At 44.9% G+C, this 18,326-nt stretch overlaps 1 protein-coding gene across 2 annotated transcripts in view; it reads right to left on the bottom strand.

The window, feature by feature from the left end:
• Frmd4a (FERM domain containing 4A) overlaps positions 1–18,313 on the bottom strand; it is a 592,091-nt gene extending 573,778 nt beyond the window's left edge. Inside the window, exons 1-3 of one of the 2 annotated variants that reach the window (XM_026782982.1) lie at positions 18,151–18,313; positions 17,991–18,059; positions 17,427–17,558 (exon numbers count right to left, since the gene is read on the bottom strand). In XM_026782982.1, coding sequence (XP_026638783.1) covers positions 17,427–17,471 — 45 coding nt within the window. In that variant the 5' untranslated portion in view covers positions 17,472–17,558; positions 17,991–18,059; positions 18,151–18,313. The remainder of the gene's footprint in view (positions 1–17,426; positions 17,559–17,990; positions 18,060–18,150) is intronic. The other variant, XM_026782981.1, reaches the window with a different exon arrangement.
• Between the last annotated feature and the right edge of the window lie 13 nt (positions 18,314–18,326).

Here is an 18,326-nt window from a genome sequence, read left to right as displayed (position 1 = left end):
CGACTTGATATTTGAAAAGTGTGACAATCCATTTTCTCAGTGGAAGTAAAAAAAGTAAGGGAGTGATCCGACGAAGGGAATGAAATTTCGGTACAATTCTTGGGATATAAAATTAAAAGGCCATCTGCCTTTGAGAAGCGGCAGATGTGCAATTGATATTCTCAGCTCATTTGCCACTTGAATTTTGCAGACATTTAATGCTGTAATTGTTTATACAGTAAGATTATAAATACCCTTTAGAGACTATCTCACTTCTCTCACTCTGTCTCCTCCCAACCAGCGCATATGAACTGGTCTTTCCGAACTACAACTTCCAAAGTAGAAAATTTTAAAAATTTGGCATGGTGCTCTTTTTGAAGATAATAATTGGATGATACTTATAAAAATTTAAGGTGGTAAAGTCTTGATCTATCATTTGCCACCTAGAATTTTGTCCCATGCCATGCTCCAGCCATTTGCACAAAGATATCTGCACATGAGTGTTCACTGTAGGGTAGTTTGCAATTATAATATATTAAAATAGCCTAAATGCCCATCAATGAGGGTCTATTAAATATATTATGAGCCATTCATGTAACAAAAGCAGTACAGCCTTTATAAAGAATGTGATTGAGTTGTAGGGACCAACAAGGAAAGAGGTCATGTATGTACAGGGGATTTCTGTAAGATACACAAGAAACTAAGAGCTGGGATGGGATGTAAGCTCGCTTTAATTTTATAGTCCTTTATATTTATGAACATTTGAACCATAAAATTGTTTTTATTTTAAAAACTGCAGACGGGATTTTGAAATAATGATATTCACACTTCAAATGGTTTAGACTGGGGATGTATGTGGCTAAGGATCTAGGGAGTTTCAAAATCTTTATGATAGTATTTTATGTCTAGATGATCACAATTGAAATGATAGTACTCGGTTTTAAAAAGTGCCAGGTCTTCCTTTCTTTATCAGATTCGAACTATTTCATTACCCTTGTGCTCAGATATAGACAGGGTACATCACTGGAGTGAAGCCTGTAGAAGCAAGAGATTGAACTAGGCTAGGTTTTATACTCTTTATGTAAGCCATTTTCACAAAATAAAAGTTACATTTTGAGTGTTTTGGGCTTCCGGTGGAAAAATTCATGTCCTAAACAAAGGCAACACCTGTCTAGTCTGTCCTGTTTCCTTGCTGTTCCGCTATGCCTACATTAGCCAACAGATGATGCTTTTGGTTCTCTATGTAGCAGCTTTTAGTATCTTTCTCCTTTGCAACCAGGAAAGACTAAAACTGTCAGCCACCTCTTCTGTCGCCTCCAAGAAAAATGTGTAGGCCTTTGTTTAGAGTTCTTAGCTGCAGTCAACAAAACCAGCTCTAATACACTGAAGCAGAAAGACATTTATAACCAGGTTCTAGAAACATAAGAATACACAAGTCAGCTGGAGAGGTGGCTTAACGGTAAAGTGATTACTATATTAATACAATAACAAGAGTTTGTATCCCCAGAACCTACATGAAAAGTTGGGCATAGCTGACACAAACCTGTAACCCTGGGGATGGTAATGGGATTCAAAACAGATAGATTCCAGGGATGGCTGGCTAGCCAGTCTAGCCAAAGTAAGCAAGGTCTAGGTTTAGTGAGAGACCCGCCCCCATCTCAAAATCTAATGTGGAGAAGAAATAGAGGAGGAAATTAATGGTGACCTCTGTCCTCTAAATGTGTCGTCATTGCTATGTACACCTGCACACAACATACCAATACAGGTGCACATGCACACATGTGCACACACACAAAGGAGGAAGAGAATATATAGGTGTGACAGTGTTGTAAACTTGAAAGAACCTAGAATCGCCTGGGAGATAGGTCTGTGAACATGGGTGTTAGGGATGATCTGATTATAATAATTGATATGGGAGAAACTATCATAATTGTGGGTGGCTAATTTCCCTGGGCAGGAAGTCTACATTGTATAAGTAGAGAAGAAACTGAGCATGTGTGCGTGTATTTCTCACTTCTCCTTGACTTTGAATGCATGGTGACCAGTTGCTTTAAGCTACTGCTGCCTGGATTTACCCTCCACTAACTTAGAATTGTCAGTCAAAAACAAACCCTTTCTCTTTCAAGCTTATTTTGTTGAGGCACTTGATCACAACAAGAAAATTAGGGAATTAGATAACTAAGAATAATGCCCAACATACCTCAAGACTCTCAGAGAACATAAACCACCCTCGATGTGCAATTGCTACCTTTGTCACTAAAAGCCAGTTACTGGCACTTCTATAAGAGCTTATCTACAAAATGAACTATTTTTTTCCAGCTTGTTTCCAAGAAAACCTACCCTGTAACTGTTGCTTCAGGTTGCTCCACTTTCTTCTGCTAAGTCTGAAACCAGTGAGCTAGCCTAGTGGAAACCAGGTCACGTATTGGACCTTAGCTACAAGAGAGTCTAGGAAATGCATTTTTAGATCCCTGGCCTCTATCACTTAGCAAATAATTTTGGAGAGAGAATTGTGGCAACATAAGTGAATGAGAAACCTATTTTTCATCACATACAGTGTTCTGATTTGGCCCAAGAAAAGTAAGAAGTAGTCTGAGAAATTTGGGGGAGACATTTTGCTTTGTGATAAAAGGGGGTGGCTGCAGAAGAGCTCTCAGTGCTATTCTTTCTGCTCTTGAGCATGGGAATAATGGGTATGACATTTAGAGCCACTTGCGTCGGCTGAGAGCCATAACCTGTCAGCATTCTTCCATTTATATTTTTCATCTTTAATCTCCCTGAGTCTCCCTTCTTAAGTCAGTCATTCTCACAACTTCTCCAACTCGGAAATCCTTCCCTTGTTTCCTTCCAGTCCTCATGCAACTATCCAACACCTTCCCTTTCCATCTCTTAGAAAGGCCTTCAGTAGCTTTCTACACATCATTGGCAGACTGACTTAGACAAAATACAATATGACTGCTTTATTCATTTTCCTAAAGCTTTTCAATTTTTTATATCATTTATAGGCCAGCACACCATTGTATCTATATCTGCATATCTATAACCTTTTCCTTTGCCTCTCTCTCTACCTTGGAATTCTGCTCCCCAAACTCTAAACTTATCTAAATGGATAAAGATGGACCCAGACCCAGAGCCTGGGCACAGCCTCACCTTCTGGCCTAACATATCAATCAAAGGACTGTCCTATTTTAGGGCTAGAGATGAGGCTGAGTGGGTAAAGTGCTTACTGTGCAAGCCTGAGGACCCCAAGTCTCTAGAGGTCACAACAAAGCTAAATGTAGGGATGCATATCTGGAACCCTAGCGCTCCTATGAGGGAATGGCGGACAGCGACAGGCCAGATGGCTTACAGTATCCCGTGCAGCGACAGAAACAAGAAGAACCTTCCTCAACAAGGCTGAAGGGGAAAATTAATTCCCAAAAGTTGTCCTCTGGCCTTTACATGGGCACCGTGGCACATGTGTATATGCGTGTATACACATACATACACACAGTTTTAAAAACAAGTGTTCATTTTATCTTATGTATTAACAGGAGCCACTATGAACCATCTCTCTCTGCCTCACACTGTAGTAATATTTCATTTGTATTTTAATAAATAAAGCTTGTCTGAAGATCACAGAGTAGAACAGCCCACTGGTCGGCCTTACAGACAAGGCATTGGTAACACACGCCTTTAATCCCTGTGGTGCATGCCTTTAATCCCTGTGGTGCATGCCTTTAATCCCTGTGGTGCATGCCTTTAATCCCAGCCCTAGAGAGAACTGTAAGGTAGGAGGAAACGGCTCTCAGTCTCAGTCTCATTCTGTGATTCCTGGAGGCAGGATCACCATTTCAGACAGAGGTAGAGATGAGCCAGTGGCTGACTGTTTCACTTTCCTGACCTTCAGGTTGAACCCCGATTTCTCTCTTTGAGCTTTTATTAATCATGCTTCATCCCACTCTGCCCCCTCCGACATGCAGCTCATGAAAACGCATCCTGTCCTCCTTGCATGTGCACCCAGTTTGCTGCTCAATCGTGTGCCTTCAGTGCCCTTTAACTCAGAGTCCCTGGCCTTGGGTCCACTTCTTTCAAATCAATTTCCATGTGAGCTCCCTGTATTAAGTATGTTTCTTGTTGCTGAGACCAACCATCTGACGAGATGCAGCTCAAGGGAGGAGAGATTTTCTCCTGGCTTACAGTTTTAAGAGCTACAGTCTGTCATGATGGGGAAAGCCAGGGTGTGAAGAGGTACTGGTCACACTACATCTACATCTAGGAATCTGAGAGAGTAAAGGAAGAAGAGCCATGCTAAGAAATCTCCAAGCCCACCCACTTTCCCCAGACCTCACTGTGCTGAGTACCAAGTATACAAACATTACCTCTTGAGACATTTTTCATTCAAGTCAAATTTCTAGAGTAATTTTTTTAAAAAAAAAATAGTTTTTTTTTAAGTTCTATTTAGTTAGTATGTATACAGTATTCTTCCTGCATGTATGCCTGCAAGCCAGAAGAGGGCGCCAGATCTCATTACAGAAAGTTGTGAGTTACCATGTGGTTGCTGGGAATTGAACTCAGGTCTTCTGGAGGAGCAGCCTGTGCTCTTATCCCCTAAGCCATCTCTCCAGCCCCCAGGAGTAACATTTCTATACCTCAGCTCCCCTTATGTCTTTCCATGCTTTCAATTGTGATCAATTGTTTATGGAATTCCAGACACTGTTCAAACTCCTCACCTTATATTCAGAGGGTATTTGATGTCTGCCTCCGGAAATCTTGGCTTTTTCTTTGACACAGTTGCTGGGACATGGGACTCTTTCCTTTGTATTGATGAGTGATTGCTATTCTTTTTACATGGATCCACGCCCCACTATTACCAATGCCTTCCATAAGCTCACCAAAACCTTCAAATCTCCCCAGAAGCTGGATGTGGGAGTGTACACCACGATTCTCACATTTCAGTGGAAAAGAAAGGAAATAGTGTGACTTTAAGGGCAATCTCAACTACATAGTGAATCCCAGACAAGCCTGGGCTATAACGAGACCTTGCCACAAAACAAAACCCCACCAGAGCCTTTGGAGCCACTGTGGAGCTCCTTGTATTGTGCTCCCTTGCTCTATCATACATGGAGATTTCTCTACCGTAACATTAACCTGAGTGCATTGAAATTAGCTGTTTATTATCCTTGCTACCTAAACTTTAAACTTCCTGACAGCAGGGACTGAGTGGGATTTATGTAGATATCCTCAGCACTGACCACAATGTCTCTAACTTTCTCCACAAATTGTTTAAGAAAGGGAATGTAAGGAGGGGGGAAAGAGAGGGGAAGAGAAAAAGAATAAGCCAGGAAAGGGAAAGGAAGGGACCACATGCCGGCTGCTTGGGGAGAAAGAACTCGGTCACAGAGTCTATAATCAGAGAGTTCTCTCTGCAAAGCCCAAATGACTGATTTCCCCTCCCTTTTTCTCATGAAGGTCCCTCCTTCACGACCTTGGTGCTTCAGGCCTTTGGAAAAAGCAGTAAAAGGGCTGCCTCCATCAGTAGCCATGAGAACAGAAAGAAAACAAATAGTTATTGACACAGGTAATGTTCTTGTTTCCCTGTGGTCTCAGCATATGGCGCAGGCTGTAATAACCTAGCGTAAAGCATTCCGGGACAATATTAATGACCAACTAGGTTAATGACCAAAGACTCAGCCTCTGGCCAAGAACACATCCTCCTGTTCATTAATTCTTGGGAAATGACCTTAGCCATGTTCATTACAGCTCAATTACACTCAAGCACCACACAAGGAGAAAAACATTTGAGACTTAGTAGCAAACTACATCCCTCTTTTACCCTGACACATGGGCAATAAAGACACAAAACAAGTTATTAGTCTAAATACCAAGCATGTAAAAGAAGCACGACTATTGCTTTATCAGCTTCCACAATCAATGGGAACTAAACTTGGCGACCTTAGGGGTCACCAAGCAAGCAAATGGGGCTTTTCCTGTGATGTATACACACCCTGGGTGTTCTCTACAGCACAGCATTGCACTAACCATGTGACTCCCAGATACATAGCTTGAAGCAAAATCTAAAAATTCAAAGGGCAAAGTCTTTGCAGTAGGAAAAATAAAACTCTCCAAAGACCTGTTTTGGAGGGGTTCAGGCCCCAAAGAGGGTTTGTGGACTGGTGCCTATTGTCGAGGTCAATGGTCAATACTAGATTCTTCAACCCATGATCTCAGGCCACGCCCCAGCTCACACGCCCCCTTTTGTCCTGTTTAATCCTATGTGAAACTATAGAATATAAAAGGCATATTCTTTTTCAATTAGACACTGCTGGCAACCATCCCAATTCACCCTCACATCGAGTGCTTATAATCCAGGTCTTGGGAAGCAGAGAGCAGAACATCTCTAGTGCTTGCTCTCAAACCAGCCTATCACAATGAGCTCCAAGTCCCAGTGAGAGACCCTCCCTCTCAATCAAGGCGGCTGGATGGCTTTTGATGAACCATAACTCAGACAGAGTCCAACACACATATGCACACAGAGCTATGCACATGCAACTCTGTGCCCACCCCCATAGTCTTGGCTTCTTCAGAAATCAGCCTATTGTTCAACCAATCAATTATGGACAGTGTCCTCTGACTAAAGCCACATGGATAGGTGGCCAATCAAAAAGTCAAAGACCTTTAAGCAATTTGAGATCAAGTTACAGGCAGTGAGTGTGTGTTGCAGTGGCTAAAACTTCTTCTAAACAATGCTGACCCCCTGTAGTGGCATTTCAATTGTATTTTCATAAATAAAGACCACCTGAAGATCTGAGAGTAAAGCAGCCCCATTGGTCAGCCTTACGGTTATGGTAATATACACCTGTCATCCCAGTAGCCACACTAGTTGCCATAGCAATAAGGTGATACATGCCTTTAATCCCAGTGGTGCACGCCTTTAATCCCAAGCCTAGAGAGGAGTAGAAGATGGAGGTGGTGGTGGGGCACCTCTCAGGCACAGTTTCTTTCTGAGTTTCCTGGAGGTGGGATCACCATTTCAGATTGAGATTGAGTAAGAGCCGGTGGCTGGCTGTTTTGCTTTTTGGGTCTTCAGGTTGAACCCCAATTTCTGACACTGAGCTTTTTTACTAATTGGGCTTCAACCCCCTTCAATCATAGATTCTCAACAGCCCTTCACTTAAACATCACCTTAAGGACACCCCTGTGACTCAGAAAGTGCAGTCCGGGTAAGTCTGCATGACTTCCTGAAGAGACCTCAGCAGAGGTTTACACAGTTGTCAGCTCAGGCACAGTTTGGGACCCAGGGACAGTGTGCACCCCAATCATTTAGAAGCAGCCATGTTATAGACAATCCAGGCAACGTGCAGAGAGCCTCCTCGATGCTGTTGTCAGCAGACCACTGTGACTTTGGTGACGGGGCCCCCACTGCCCAACGTGTGAGTGAAGACAACTTTCAGATGACAGACTCCAGTAGTTAAGTCTTACCAGTCAAGCCTCCAGTGTAGAGCACAGGCAAGTCCACTGTACCCCACAGGAACTCTACACCGAATTGGGGAGCAGACGACTGTGATTATTTGAACTCACAAAGTGTATAGCTAGCTGGTGGCAGAAATGCAGGGTCTTCCCACACATACACACAGAGAGACAGCCACAACTGATTTGGGAAGTTTATTTTAGTTTCTTGTGCATATTCTTAGCTCAGATGTCCTGCAGAAAGTGCTACCATGCAACGGAACGGCACTAAATACCTGGCAGAAAATCTCCAAGACTGCTTCATCCAGGCCGGGCCGGATCCCCCACACAAGGAATGCTAATTGAAAAGTCAAGGTAACGCTGATCTCACTCCGGTGCTGCCTTTCATCGTGGGCCAATAGGAACTCACTTCAATCCCAGCTGTGCCAACGCCCTCTCTCGGCTTGGCTTGTTCTTCATTCTCTTCGGGGTTTCTGCGTCACCCCAGTCCTGCTCTCAACCCGAATCTAATCGCCGGCCCGCTGTAGCCTGGACTGCCACCTGCCCACCAGCCCTCGCTGCCAGGAAATTCCATTACAAACAGCACGTTCAATTTGGTGGTCCTAAGTGAATTGCAATCTATAATTCCTCCGATTCTATTCCCCAGCCCAGTGTGGCGCATGGAGGTCACGATGCTCACAGCAGCCCCACCACTGGCATTCTGGGATTTAAACTGGAGTCCATCATGCAACAGCCCCTACCCCAGATTGCCCTGTTGTTATTCGCCTATTCATCTCATCCCAACTCCACCCCCAAATTCTCGCCATTGACACGACGCTGGCTTCTCTCTCCAGCCTCCTGCTGTATGCTACCTTCACTAGCAAACGTCAGAAGCCTCACAACACACATTCAGCTGGTCTCTTCTGGAAACCCAGAGTCCCCCAAGGGCAGATAGCTCAAACCCAGGCCAAGCCCGGAGGATTTGGAACATGGTCCCTCTCAGCCGGTTTTCTTCCTCCCCATGGCGTGAATCTTCAGCTTCAGTTAGGCCAGAATCTTCCCTGCCTACGGTCCCTCACACCAAATCTCCCTTCACCCAGCACCGCCCTGTGGTCTTCCTCTGGGAAGGCATCCTTTCTCTTCCCTCTGCATTCTTAACTGTGCCCACTCTTCAGAATGGGCCTGGAATGTCTTACTCTTCCAGAAATTCTATTTTGAGGAGGTTTCTAGAGCTTACCTCTAAATTCTTTCTGACCCACCACTAGCACCCCGTCTCTGATATGGGGCTCCCTCTTACCAAATGTTTTCTGTGATTCTAATTTGTCTGAAGAATCACAGGCTCTAGGGCAAGAGACATGTTCCGCAGGGACCTGAAATTCCTCTGAAAGTTTGGCCAAGAAAATGACAAATCAATTCTTGAATTTCTGAAATATATTTCATATACTGTAAGGTTCTAGAGCCTGCGAAACACCTTCCTGTCCCGGAGCTTCTGCCCTGGTTGTGATGCTCCAGCCAAGATATTTTACTGTGGTCTTTCTTTTGCCTCTCCCTCTTCAGCAGCATGCTGCCTCTCCAAGAAGGCTTCCGCCTCTCACCCTAAGCTGCACCTACACACTGTCTAAAACTCACCATTTTAACTAGGTACAGGGCAATTTTTCCTGATGGCTTACCTGTTTGTGCCCAATTTGTTTCGTTTTTGCTTTTCCCAAAGACACTGTAAAGTTGGTGATCACAGAAGCCTCATTTGTCTTCTTTGCAGTAAAGAATGTCAAAGCTAAAATCACAGAGATGAGTGGCAGGTGCTTGCCTAGCATGCTCCAGGCCCTAGGTTCAATCCCAGATACCAGAAAGAAAACTCCAGTGTCAGGAAGAGAATACCTGCTTGAGAAGAAGGTGTTGGGTGAGTGGATGAGGCACTCTGTATGTGAGACTCTACCTATCAATACAGCAGATATGCATGCTAAATACCATGGCAATAAAGGAAATCACAGGGACACGTCTGTTTGAAAGTCTCAGTCTTGAGTAAGTGCGTTATTGGCGAGCAGAAATGCAGCTGTGTACAGTGCAAAACTCTGGCCAACAAAGAACTGCTCAAAGGCCAGTGGTCCCTTAGGATTCCAGCAGAGCTGGAGCTTCCTACTGTGAGTGACACACAGCCACCCTGGTGCGGAAGGGTGATTCATCACTGAGGTTTGTGGTGATGATAGTATGAATGAGCTTCCTGGGCTGGCAGCCGTATAGAAGTAAAGCACGTACAGTTGAGCACAATGCGCTCTACCTGACAATACCAGGCACAGTGATGTTACTGCTTGGGCATTTGCTCGACCATACTTGCAGTCTTTCCAGTATCTCTCCACTTACTTAAAAACTGGCTATAATGCAGCAATCTGTGTGACACGGAAGCAGCCTGAGAGATTTCATATTTAGTTCATCACTCGATCACATCTTATATAAGCCCACTTCAAAGTAACACAGTCACCTGACACTCTTGTGTCAGACTGTATCGCCATTGTGAAGCAACAGAGGAGTCAAGGTCAGAATGGGGGGGGGTGATATTGCTGGGGCAGAAGCCTGGCCTTTGAATGACTAATGTGGACTGTTAGAAGCTTGAGGCTCATCTCAGCTACAATCAAGTATCAGTGGAAATTTTCAGCAGAAAACAACAGCCTTGAATTTTTAAAATCTCCCTTTGGCAAATGTCTCAAGGACAGACAACAGTACAGAGAGACTAGAAGCAAGTGCCAGCAAGAGCTGGTGCAGGTGGCCCAGGCAGGATGTGGACTTGCAGTAAGGAGGGGAAGGGAAGAACCAGATTAGACAAAGTCCGAGAAAGCTGAAACAGCTCACGCTAAGACCAATTAGGTCAGGTAGATGGAAGACAGCAGAAGTCAAAAGTGGGTCCTGGACAATGGGCAAGATGGCCTCACACTAACGAAGTAAAGGTATATAGGCTAGAGAAAAGACCAAAATCTTCTTCACAGGGGGTCGGGGGCTGAGTGTGAGGTGCCCCTAGGGTAAACAAGGAGATAAGTCTGGATTTGTAGTCATCAGAGTCTGGGAGCCAGGCCTGTGCCAAAGATATGATTTGGAAACCACTAATGTACAGATGATAGTTAATACCATGGGTATATGTGACATTGCTTGGGGAGATGAATTGGATCGACCACTCAGGAATTGCTCCTCCAGGTCTAGACTGTGCGACCAAGATTTCAATACCTAGGGTTGTACCGAGCACCCCTCATATTAATACAGCATGAGTCACCAGCCAAAGTCACCTTGACAGTGAAATTCAGTTCTCCTCGTTCGATACTCACCACACGGACTTAGTTATGCCGGCTTCCAGGACCTTTGATTATGACCAGGTTAAACACCGTATGTTCCGTCAGATATCACACATCCTGGTGCGGGATGCAATGAGAAACTGCTACCTATATTTGCAACATATGTTCTCCAAACTGCTATTAAGCTTTTTGCAAAGCAGCCATGCAATTAATCTTTCGCAGGGATGCTCTTACAGCCGCCCCATCATGCGTGTCAGTTCTGAAAGGCGTGCATCTGACATTTGCCAGAGAGAACATATTGCTGCCCATACTCCAGTCATTTATCTTCAGAGGGTAAGAAAGTTTGGCTGGTTATTTAAAACAGGAATGTAAATTTCAATATGTGTGTGGCTGGAATGATTTTCATGATCCTGGGAACATCTTTCTCCCAAAGGCGTTGGCCATTCATACAAAAGTGGTCATTTGTTGCCTAGAGACTCGGGTACTGAGACAGAATTGAGCAACTATTTTTTTTTTTAAATTGAGTTTGGCTCATTCATCCAGGAATCCAAGGAGATAAGTTCAGATAGACAGATAGTCATTTTATGTTAGTTTAAGATAAAGCAAGCAACTTACAAATACCGAGCCTGTGTTTCCTTTGGGCCAAGCACAGAGCTAAATGTTTTGTTTGGGTAGTTTAGTGAATGATCTTGTCTTACATGGCAATTCCTGTCTCATTTTACAGATGGTGAGACATTTTCAATTTAGGGGGAAAAAAAAAGTCAGACAATTTGTTTTGAAGGAAAGTTGACCCGTGGTTTAGGATTCATTGAGGCTTCATCTCTCTTGCTAATCTCATTGGAACTCTATTACAATATCTAAGGTGCCAAGACCACCGTCAGTGGGCACCTTTTGTATCTGCCTTGCCAGACTCCCCTCCTCCCTTCTGGATACAGCAGTTCTCTATTTGGAAGATGTCTTCTCTAATCCACGTGACTGGGTCGAATTACCAGCCTGTTGATATTCCTCTTATGTCCTCTAAGGTCTAAATCCCAGAACCCACCTGGTCAGAAATCCCCATTGTCAGACCCTGCTATTGGCCCAGGGACAGCCCAGTATCCAAAGAGCCAGTGAGAATGTGTAAGCTCTGACCAGCAGAGGAAAAGCTTGCATATTTATCTATGTTCACTGATGCTTGGGACAGGTAATCCCAGAGCTGCTTCTTGGGGAAGAACCCTTAGCTACATAGTTCAATAGTTTGAGTGTTTCTGTTATTTACACATAATAAAACAGACCAATAAATGAAATTTTACAAATTATAGCAAAAATTAATCTGAGTTAGCTTTATTGTCTTTGACCTCAAATCTCTCCTTTTGAAAGGGATACATTTGTACATTAAACACTAGCTATCATGCACTAACATCCAGATGGTAGGTGTGCATCGAGAAATCAAACCTCAGAAGATGAATAACTGAGTCTAAGTAGGATGTTAGCCACTGACTTAGATGTAGCGATGATATGGCCTGAGCATTTCCCACAGACATTTGGGAGCAGCCCCTATTTTAAGGACAAGAGGAAGCCAAAGACATTAACAATCAGCTTCACTGTATACCCAACACTCAGGACCTGTGGTTGGTGATCAGACTTGAAAAGACTTTTACAAGTGCGTGCCCTGTATCAGCATGTCGTTATTAGTCTCTAACTTTCTATACAGTTTATCAATATTGCTTCTTCACATTTCTGACAACGGTTACTGAAGTCAGGACAGTAATTCAGCACCACCACACACTAGCTGAGGCACCCTGGGCAAGCCATTTATCTTCTGTAGACCTTGGCTTCATTGCAGCACGGGGAGATACAGTTCTTGACTTTCTTGGATCATGGAGAACATTTAGCAAAACAACAGGCACGATAGCACTTTGGAAAACATTGAAACTTAATAACTCAGAAGCAAGACTTCTTGGGGCAGAATTCAGTTTCTACTTGCTTTTGGTCATTTGGGATGTGGGGAAAGTTCCTTATAAACCCCGAATAAAACCGTCACAGGTCAGAGGGAGAGGGCTGCTAACTACCTCCTGACAGAAGGAAGACTGGGACTCTTCCCAGACCATCCCCACCTGCCCTCCTGACCTTGCAGCCCTTTGTTCCCCAAAGAAATCCACCCAAAGCCATCAACTCAGGCACCAAAACAATCCAGACTTCATTAAAATTCACGCCCTCCCTCCACCTCAAATTCCCTCTTTTGGCCCCCCATTAGCCTTTTATCTAAGCTTCAGGAACCCCACATCTTCACTCTAGGTGTACCCCAGTGCCTCAACCCAGGGCTTTGATCCTGGACTGGTGATGCCTTCTGTGAGAGCTCGTCTAGTTCTCACGTGATTCTCTCAAGTTCTTACACATTTCTCATTGAGACGCTGCCCTATCGTTCCCAGGGAACTATCCTGCCTCTTCAACTCACTTGTAAGTTTGATAAAGCCAGTGACAGCTCCATGTTTCTTGTATGGAGTATGTACATGGCACCTAATAGTTAAAAAGGAAGATGTCTAAACGAGAAAAATGACTGACAAAAAGAATTTAAGGGAGCCAGTATACTCCGAAAGAAGCTCAGCCATCTGAAACTAACTCATCTAATTCACTTCCTTCATTACAAAGAATCACTCACTGATTTCTCTTGACTGAGTTTTTCCACATATTAAATCTCTCTGCTGTTAAATATGACCTTGGTAAATTCTTAAAACTACAGTTCAAGAGATGGAATGTTGACAACATGATAAGACATTTACGGATATAAATGTTGTTCTGCCTATTAGTGTTAACACTGGCATCCAGGAGCAACTTTTTAATTTTGTATATTAACCTTTTTAATCTTGTAAATTAGCATAGAAAATGATAAATATTCAAATAAATATGAGACAAGAGGACAAGACTTCAGACTAGAAACACTAGAAGTAAAGACTGGTTGAGTCTAGGTCAATTAGGTACTCTTCTGAAGTGTTAGAAGCTCCTGGGTGTCAAATCCTTAGTTTAAATACTGCAGCAGAGAACCTTGATTTTGAGACACTGGGCTTTCAGTTTCGGGTGTGGGAATACTGACAGGTTTCTCACTGTCTGATCACCAGGTGGTTTTTGTCTAAAAAAAAGTCTTGAAAGTAGCTAGGAAATATATACAAAGGCATTTGTTTATAGAAAAACATGTTCTCCGCCTTTATTGCCTAGCCACTTAACTTAATATAAAAACTAATGTAGGGCTGGGAGATGGTGATTCAGAGTAGGAACGTTCTTGCCGCCAAGCCTTGTGACCACCTCAGTTTATTCCTAGGACCCACACAGTGGAAAGACAGAACTGACTCTAAAATTTGTCCTCAGGCTTCCTTCCACACACATGTAGACAGACAGAAACACACAGAGAGAGAAAGAGAAAAGTAAATGTAACAAACAGGTTTTAAAAAACCTGTTTTTTAATCTTCCTATTCTAAATATTTGAGCCTTGAGCCTTCACAGTCTAAGGAACAAAATGGCACGCCACAACCTTGGTAGCCTCTTAGTCCTCCTTTTGTGCTCTAGATGAAGATAATGAGTGAGCTCCTAAGTAGGTGTGGTGTCACATTCTTGTGAGTCTGACACCCAAGATGTAGAAAGAGGTAAGAGGATCAAGTGTTTCAGGAAAGCTTGAGCTACCTATCAAGACCCTATCTCAACATACATCAGCCAATTAACCAATCTACAAATCCCTGGATGCCAGCATGCTCCAGTCTTTGCAGCTTTCCTGAACTCATGTGACCTCAGCAAATGACAAATAACCTGCTCTCCAGCTTGTCATATGCGGCAGTGTGGGGAACTAAGCGGTGCCTCCTTCTGCTCCAGAGCTTTCTACGCCGATGGGGAGGTGAGCCTCTGGTGTACATGAGGCCGTCTTCTCCACTGGAGCCATCTGTGTTGACTCCATCCTGCCTTCCTTAGTTGGGCTGCTCCAACTTTCACCATCAGCTGTCACTCCCCACCCTCTACTGAGAGAATCGGTGTCATCCTCTCACAGCGCAAGCAAGCACACAGTGCTGGAGTCCTCCCAAATAACCCACATCCCCTGACACCGTCCTGAGGTCAGCGGGTTTTGTCCAGGGGAATTAAGCAGACCTCTGTGGGGTTGGGATCTTACAGTAGAGTGTGATCTAAAACAAACTTTCTCTGGTGGAAGAGTCAAATGGGTGGGAACAAACCCCTCCTTTTTCAAACAACAGTGTAGTTCGTGTACTTGTTTGGAAAAAAAGTGACAACACCGAATAAAGTAGCCAAGCTGCCTACTCAGGAGCTCCCTCCTAGGTGGCATATCTATAGACTTTCCATTCACCCAGCAGAGAGAAAGGGCCCCAAGATCAGACCCCTCAGTTGGCAGATGACATAACCAGCACACACACAGAGGAAGAGACAGACTGAACATGACCAGTAAGTGGCAAAGCCTGGAGACAGAATGCAGAACTCAGTAAGTCTCCGGACTCTGCTACTTCCAGAACCAAATAAGCATTGGAACTGACTGTCACTCCTGAGCCCCAGGACTCGAGAGCCTTAAACCACAACTACACTCAACCCGTGTGGTTCTGACCGCCCCTGAAACAGCGCTTTCACAGCTCTGGCCTTTGCTCTTATACCATGCTACTCTCCCCAGTGAACAGAAGCTGGATAAACACTGAGAGCTGATTGGCTGATTAGTGGGCGAATACATAATAAAGGACACCGTTCCTTCCTGAACTCACAGCCAAGGCAGCTCCACTAACTGGCCTCTTCCTCCCATTTCTTTCCCCTCTCGCTTGCTTAGAGATTTTGAGAATCATCATGGAACATGTCAAGGAAGCAATTGCTTTGGAATTTACCCTTTAAAAAGGCAAAAGGCACCGAAGTCCACAGGGGAAATTTTCCCTGAACCAACTGGGAACTGTGCAGTGATGAGGATTTCACGCAGAGCTCCTGGGGACTCTAATCTAAGAGTCCACCCCTGTGTCAAGAGCTATTTTCCTAGCTTCCCAGAGAGAGATCACAATCCTTTAATCCAGGCAGGAGGGGAGTGCTAGGCAGAGAGCTCAGGCCATGGGCACCGACAAGGAGAGGATAGACTCAGAACTGAAGAGAGAGCCAAGACAATATTAATATTAGAAGCCCAAGTGGTTGTGTGTGCCAGGGACAGCCCAATGGGGTAGAATGCGAAGTTCCTTTTTGCTTGAGTACCAAGGACTTCTTGGCATCTTGCAGTGAAATAGACATATATGTAATGAGCATTCATTACAGAGGCAGAGAAAGAGAGGCAGGCGTGACAAACCTCTCTATGAACATACTGCAGGATTTGTATCTACTAAGTGATGTTAGACAGCATATATGTGCGAGTATGCACAGAAGCACATGGGGTTGCATTTTTTGCGCATGCTCTTATTCTAGGGCTCCTCTAATCATCCGACTCCTCACAGATATTGGAGTGCAAGGTTTGCAACCATCGCAAATACTCAGAACTTTGACCAGACATTTATTTGACCCACTGTAGACAGTGACATTTGTAGTAATATCACACAGTAGCATTAGTAAGTAGGGAAGCCATGTTAAAGAGGAGTAGCTATAGCAATGTCTTTTCATTCTTTCTTAATTCCCGGTAGACCAGAAGTCAGAGAGGCCCATGCAATTTCCAGCAATTCTGTGGACCAAATGCCACCTTTACTTTTATTTTCGGCTAATGGAGCACAAGGAGGCGTGTCCCTCTTAATTTGATGTGGCTCCCCACCCAGGGGGCAAACTCGCCCTAGCCACTCCTCCAGGTCACCGTAATAAACTCATCAGCCCTCAGCAAGCTGCACTTCCCCATCTCTGTCAGGAAACAGATCAATACACACAGCAGAGCACTCAGGCGCTGCTCATAAACTCTCCTGAGTAAATGTTAGATACCTTCCCACGCCAAGCTGACGCAGCCTTCTTCCGGAGGCAGCGTTGCCAAGGCCTGTGAACTACTGGGCTTGAGAGGAGGAAGGATGGGGCACCAAGACAGCAAAGCGAACTGAACCCAGAGACAAGCCAAAAGCCAGATGGGTTGCAAGGTGCTGCTGCTGTCCTCGACTGCTTCAAAGCCCTAAGAGCAACAGCTTCCTTAACATCGTAAAAATCACAGGGGCCTAAAGTAGGGCAGCAGTTCACAGACATATAAATAGCAGTGTCTCCCGGCCAACCTTAGATGGGAGAGGAGTGTCCACTAACTCGGCAGCTGAACTATCACAAGAGCCACCGTGAGCCTCCCTGGCTTCTCTAGAGAAACCCAGGAAGATAACCTTCAATTAGCCTGGTGACAAAAAATTAAAATAATTTTTTTTATAAATCCCACAGCTGCCATGAAAGGAAATCAAACAAACAAACAAACAAACAGGCACAATTCTGAATTTATATTCAGACTCGGAGCGAAGGATGCTGAGCACGGAGGAGGGAGGCATCTTGAGATCTATCTGGAGCCACCCTTGGCACCTGTTTGTAAGCCCAGATCTCGAAATAGCATCCAGCAACAAGTTTCTAAAATGGCAAATCTACAGCTGCTTTTTCCCTGAGAGTGCTTAGTCACGCTAATCCTCTGACCCAAGAAATCCTTTCACGGGAGCCTGCTGGCTGAAGCAGAGCCGTGCTCGCCTGTGTCTGCAGCCATGGCAGCAGCCGCAGCAGCTAGCAGCAGTCCCTGAGGCGGAGGAAGGCTGGAGTGGGCACTCCTGGGCCCCACCTCCTCCCCAGCACACTCACCATCAGCAGGCTGAGCGCAGAGTCCGGCACCAGCTGCACTGCCATGGTCCCTGATTGCGATTCCCATGCACAGATGCTTCTGCTGAATCAGTCTGCCTGGGCCCAGGGCAGCTGCAGAGCATCCGCCAGCACCTAGAGCAAAGCAGCCAGACATACAGACTTAGGGAGCCAAGGGCTCAGGGTGAAGCTAGGCCACATTTCCCATGGAGTGGGGAAGAAGGCGGGGGTGGGGGGTGGGGGGGTCAGGAACTGTGCTTAGGAAGAGCAAAAAATATATATGGAGCAGAAGGCGCATAGCAAGCTGCAGGTTATTTAAAGGTGAGCTCTCCCTAGCTTCTCTAAGCTGCATGTAGAAACCGCATCAAATACAAATGGAACACGGGAGCCTGGAACACAGCGATTCTAGCTGCTACCTTAGCCTAGGCAACAATTCTGCTTTGAACCGACAATTAAAATAAAAATGTTTCACCACTGCAGATAAATCAGCCAGCCCGACCAACACCCCGCCTCCCTGCATCTCTCAGCAAATTCTGCTGCATAAACATGCTGAATGTCACAACCTACCGGCTTGCAATCTGGTCAGTCGCGTCTCCCTGCTGCAGAAAGGTGTGTCTCTTCTGCTAAAGCAAGTATCTAGGAGAGAGAGGGCTGAGCGTGACCAGGAGGCAGTGGGCAGTCACTGGAGATCAGCAGATGCCCCCATGAGAAGTAAGGACCCACTCACTTAGGAACTGACCCCTTTCACCTTCTACTTTTCCCCTCCGAGTAGACTGCAGGCAGAGCTCCATGCAGAGCTGAGACTTAGGGAGAACATGGAATTATGCAGTCTGTTCTGTGAGCGTTCTGATCCCTGCCTGTACCACATGTACGCAGCCAGACACCCTCTACTTCTCTCTCTCT

The sequence above is a fragment of the Microtus ochrogaster genome, chromosome 16 (assembly GCF_000317375.1).
Source record: "Microtus ochrogaster isolate Prairie Vole_2 chromosome 16, MicOch1.0, whole genome shotgun sequence".
NCBI classification, from domain to species: Eukaryota; Metazoa; Chordata; class Mammalia; order Rodentia; family Cricetidae; genus Microtus; species Microtus ochrogaster.
The sequence above is the reverse complement of the archived record's forward strand: the minus strand, read 5'-3'. Positions and strand labels throughout refer to the sequence as shown.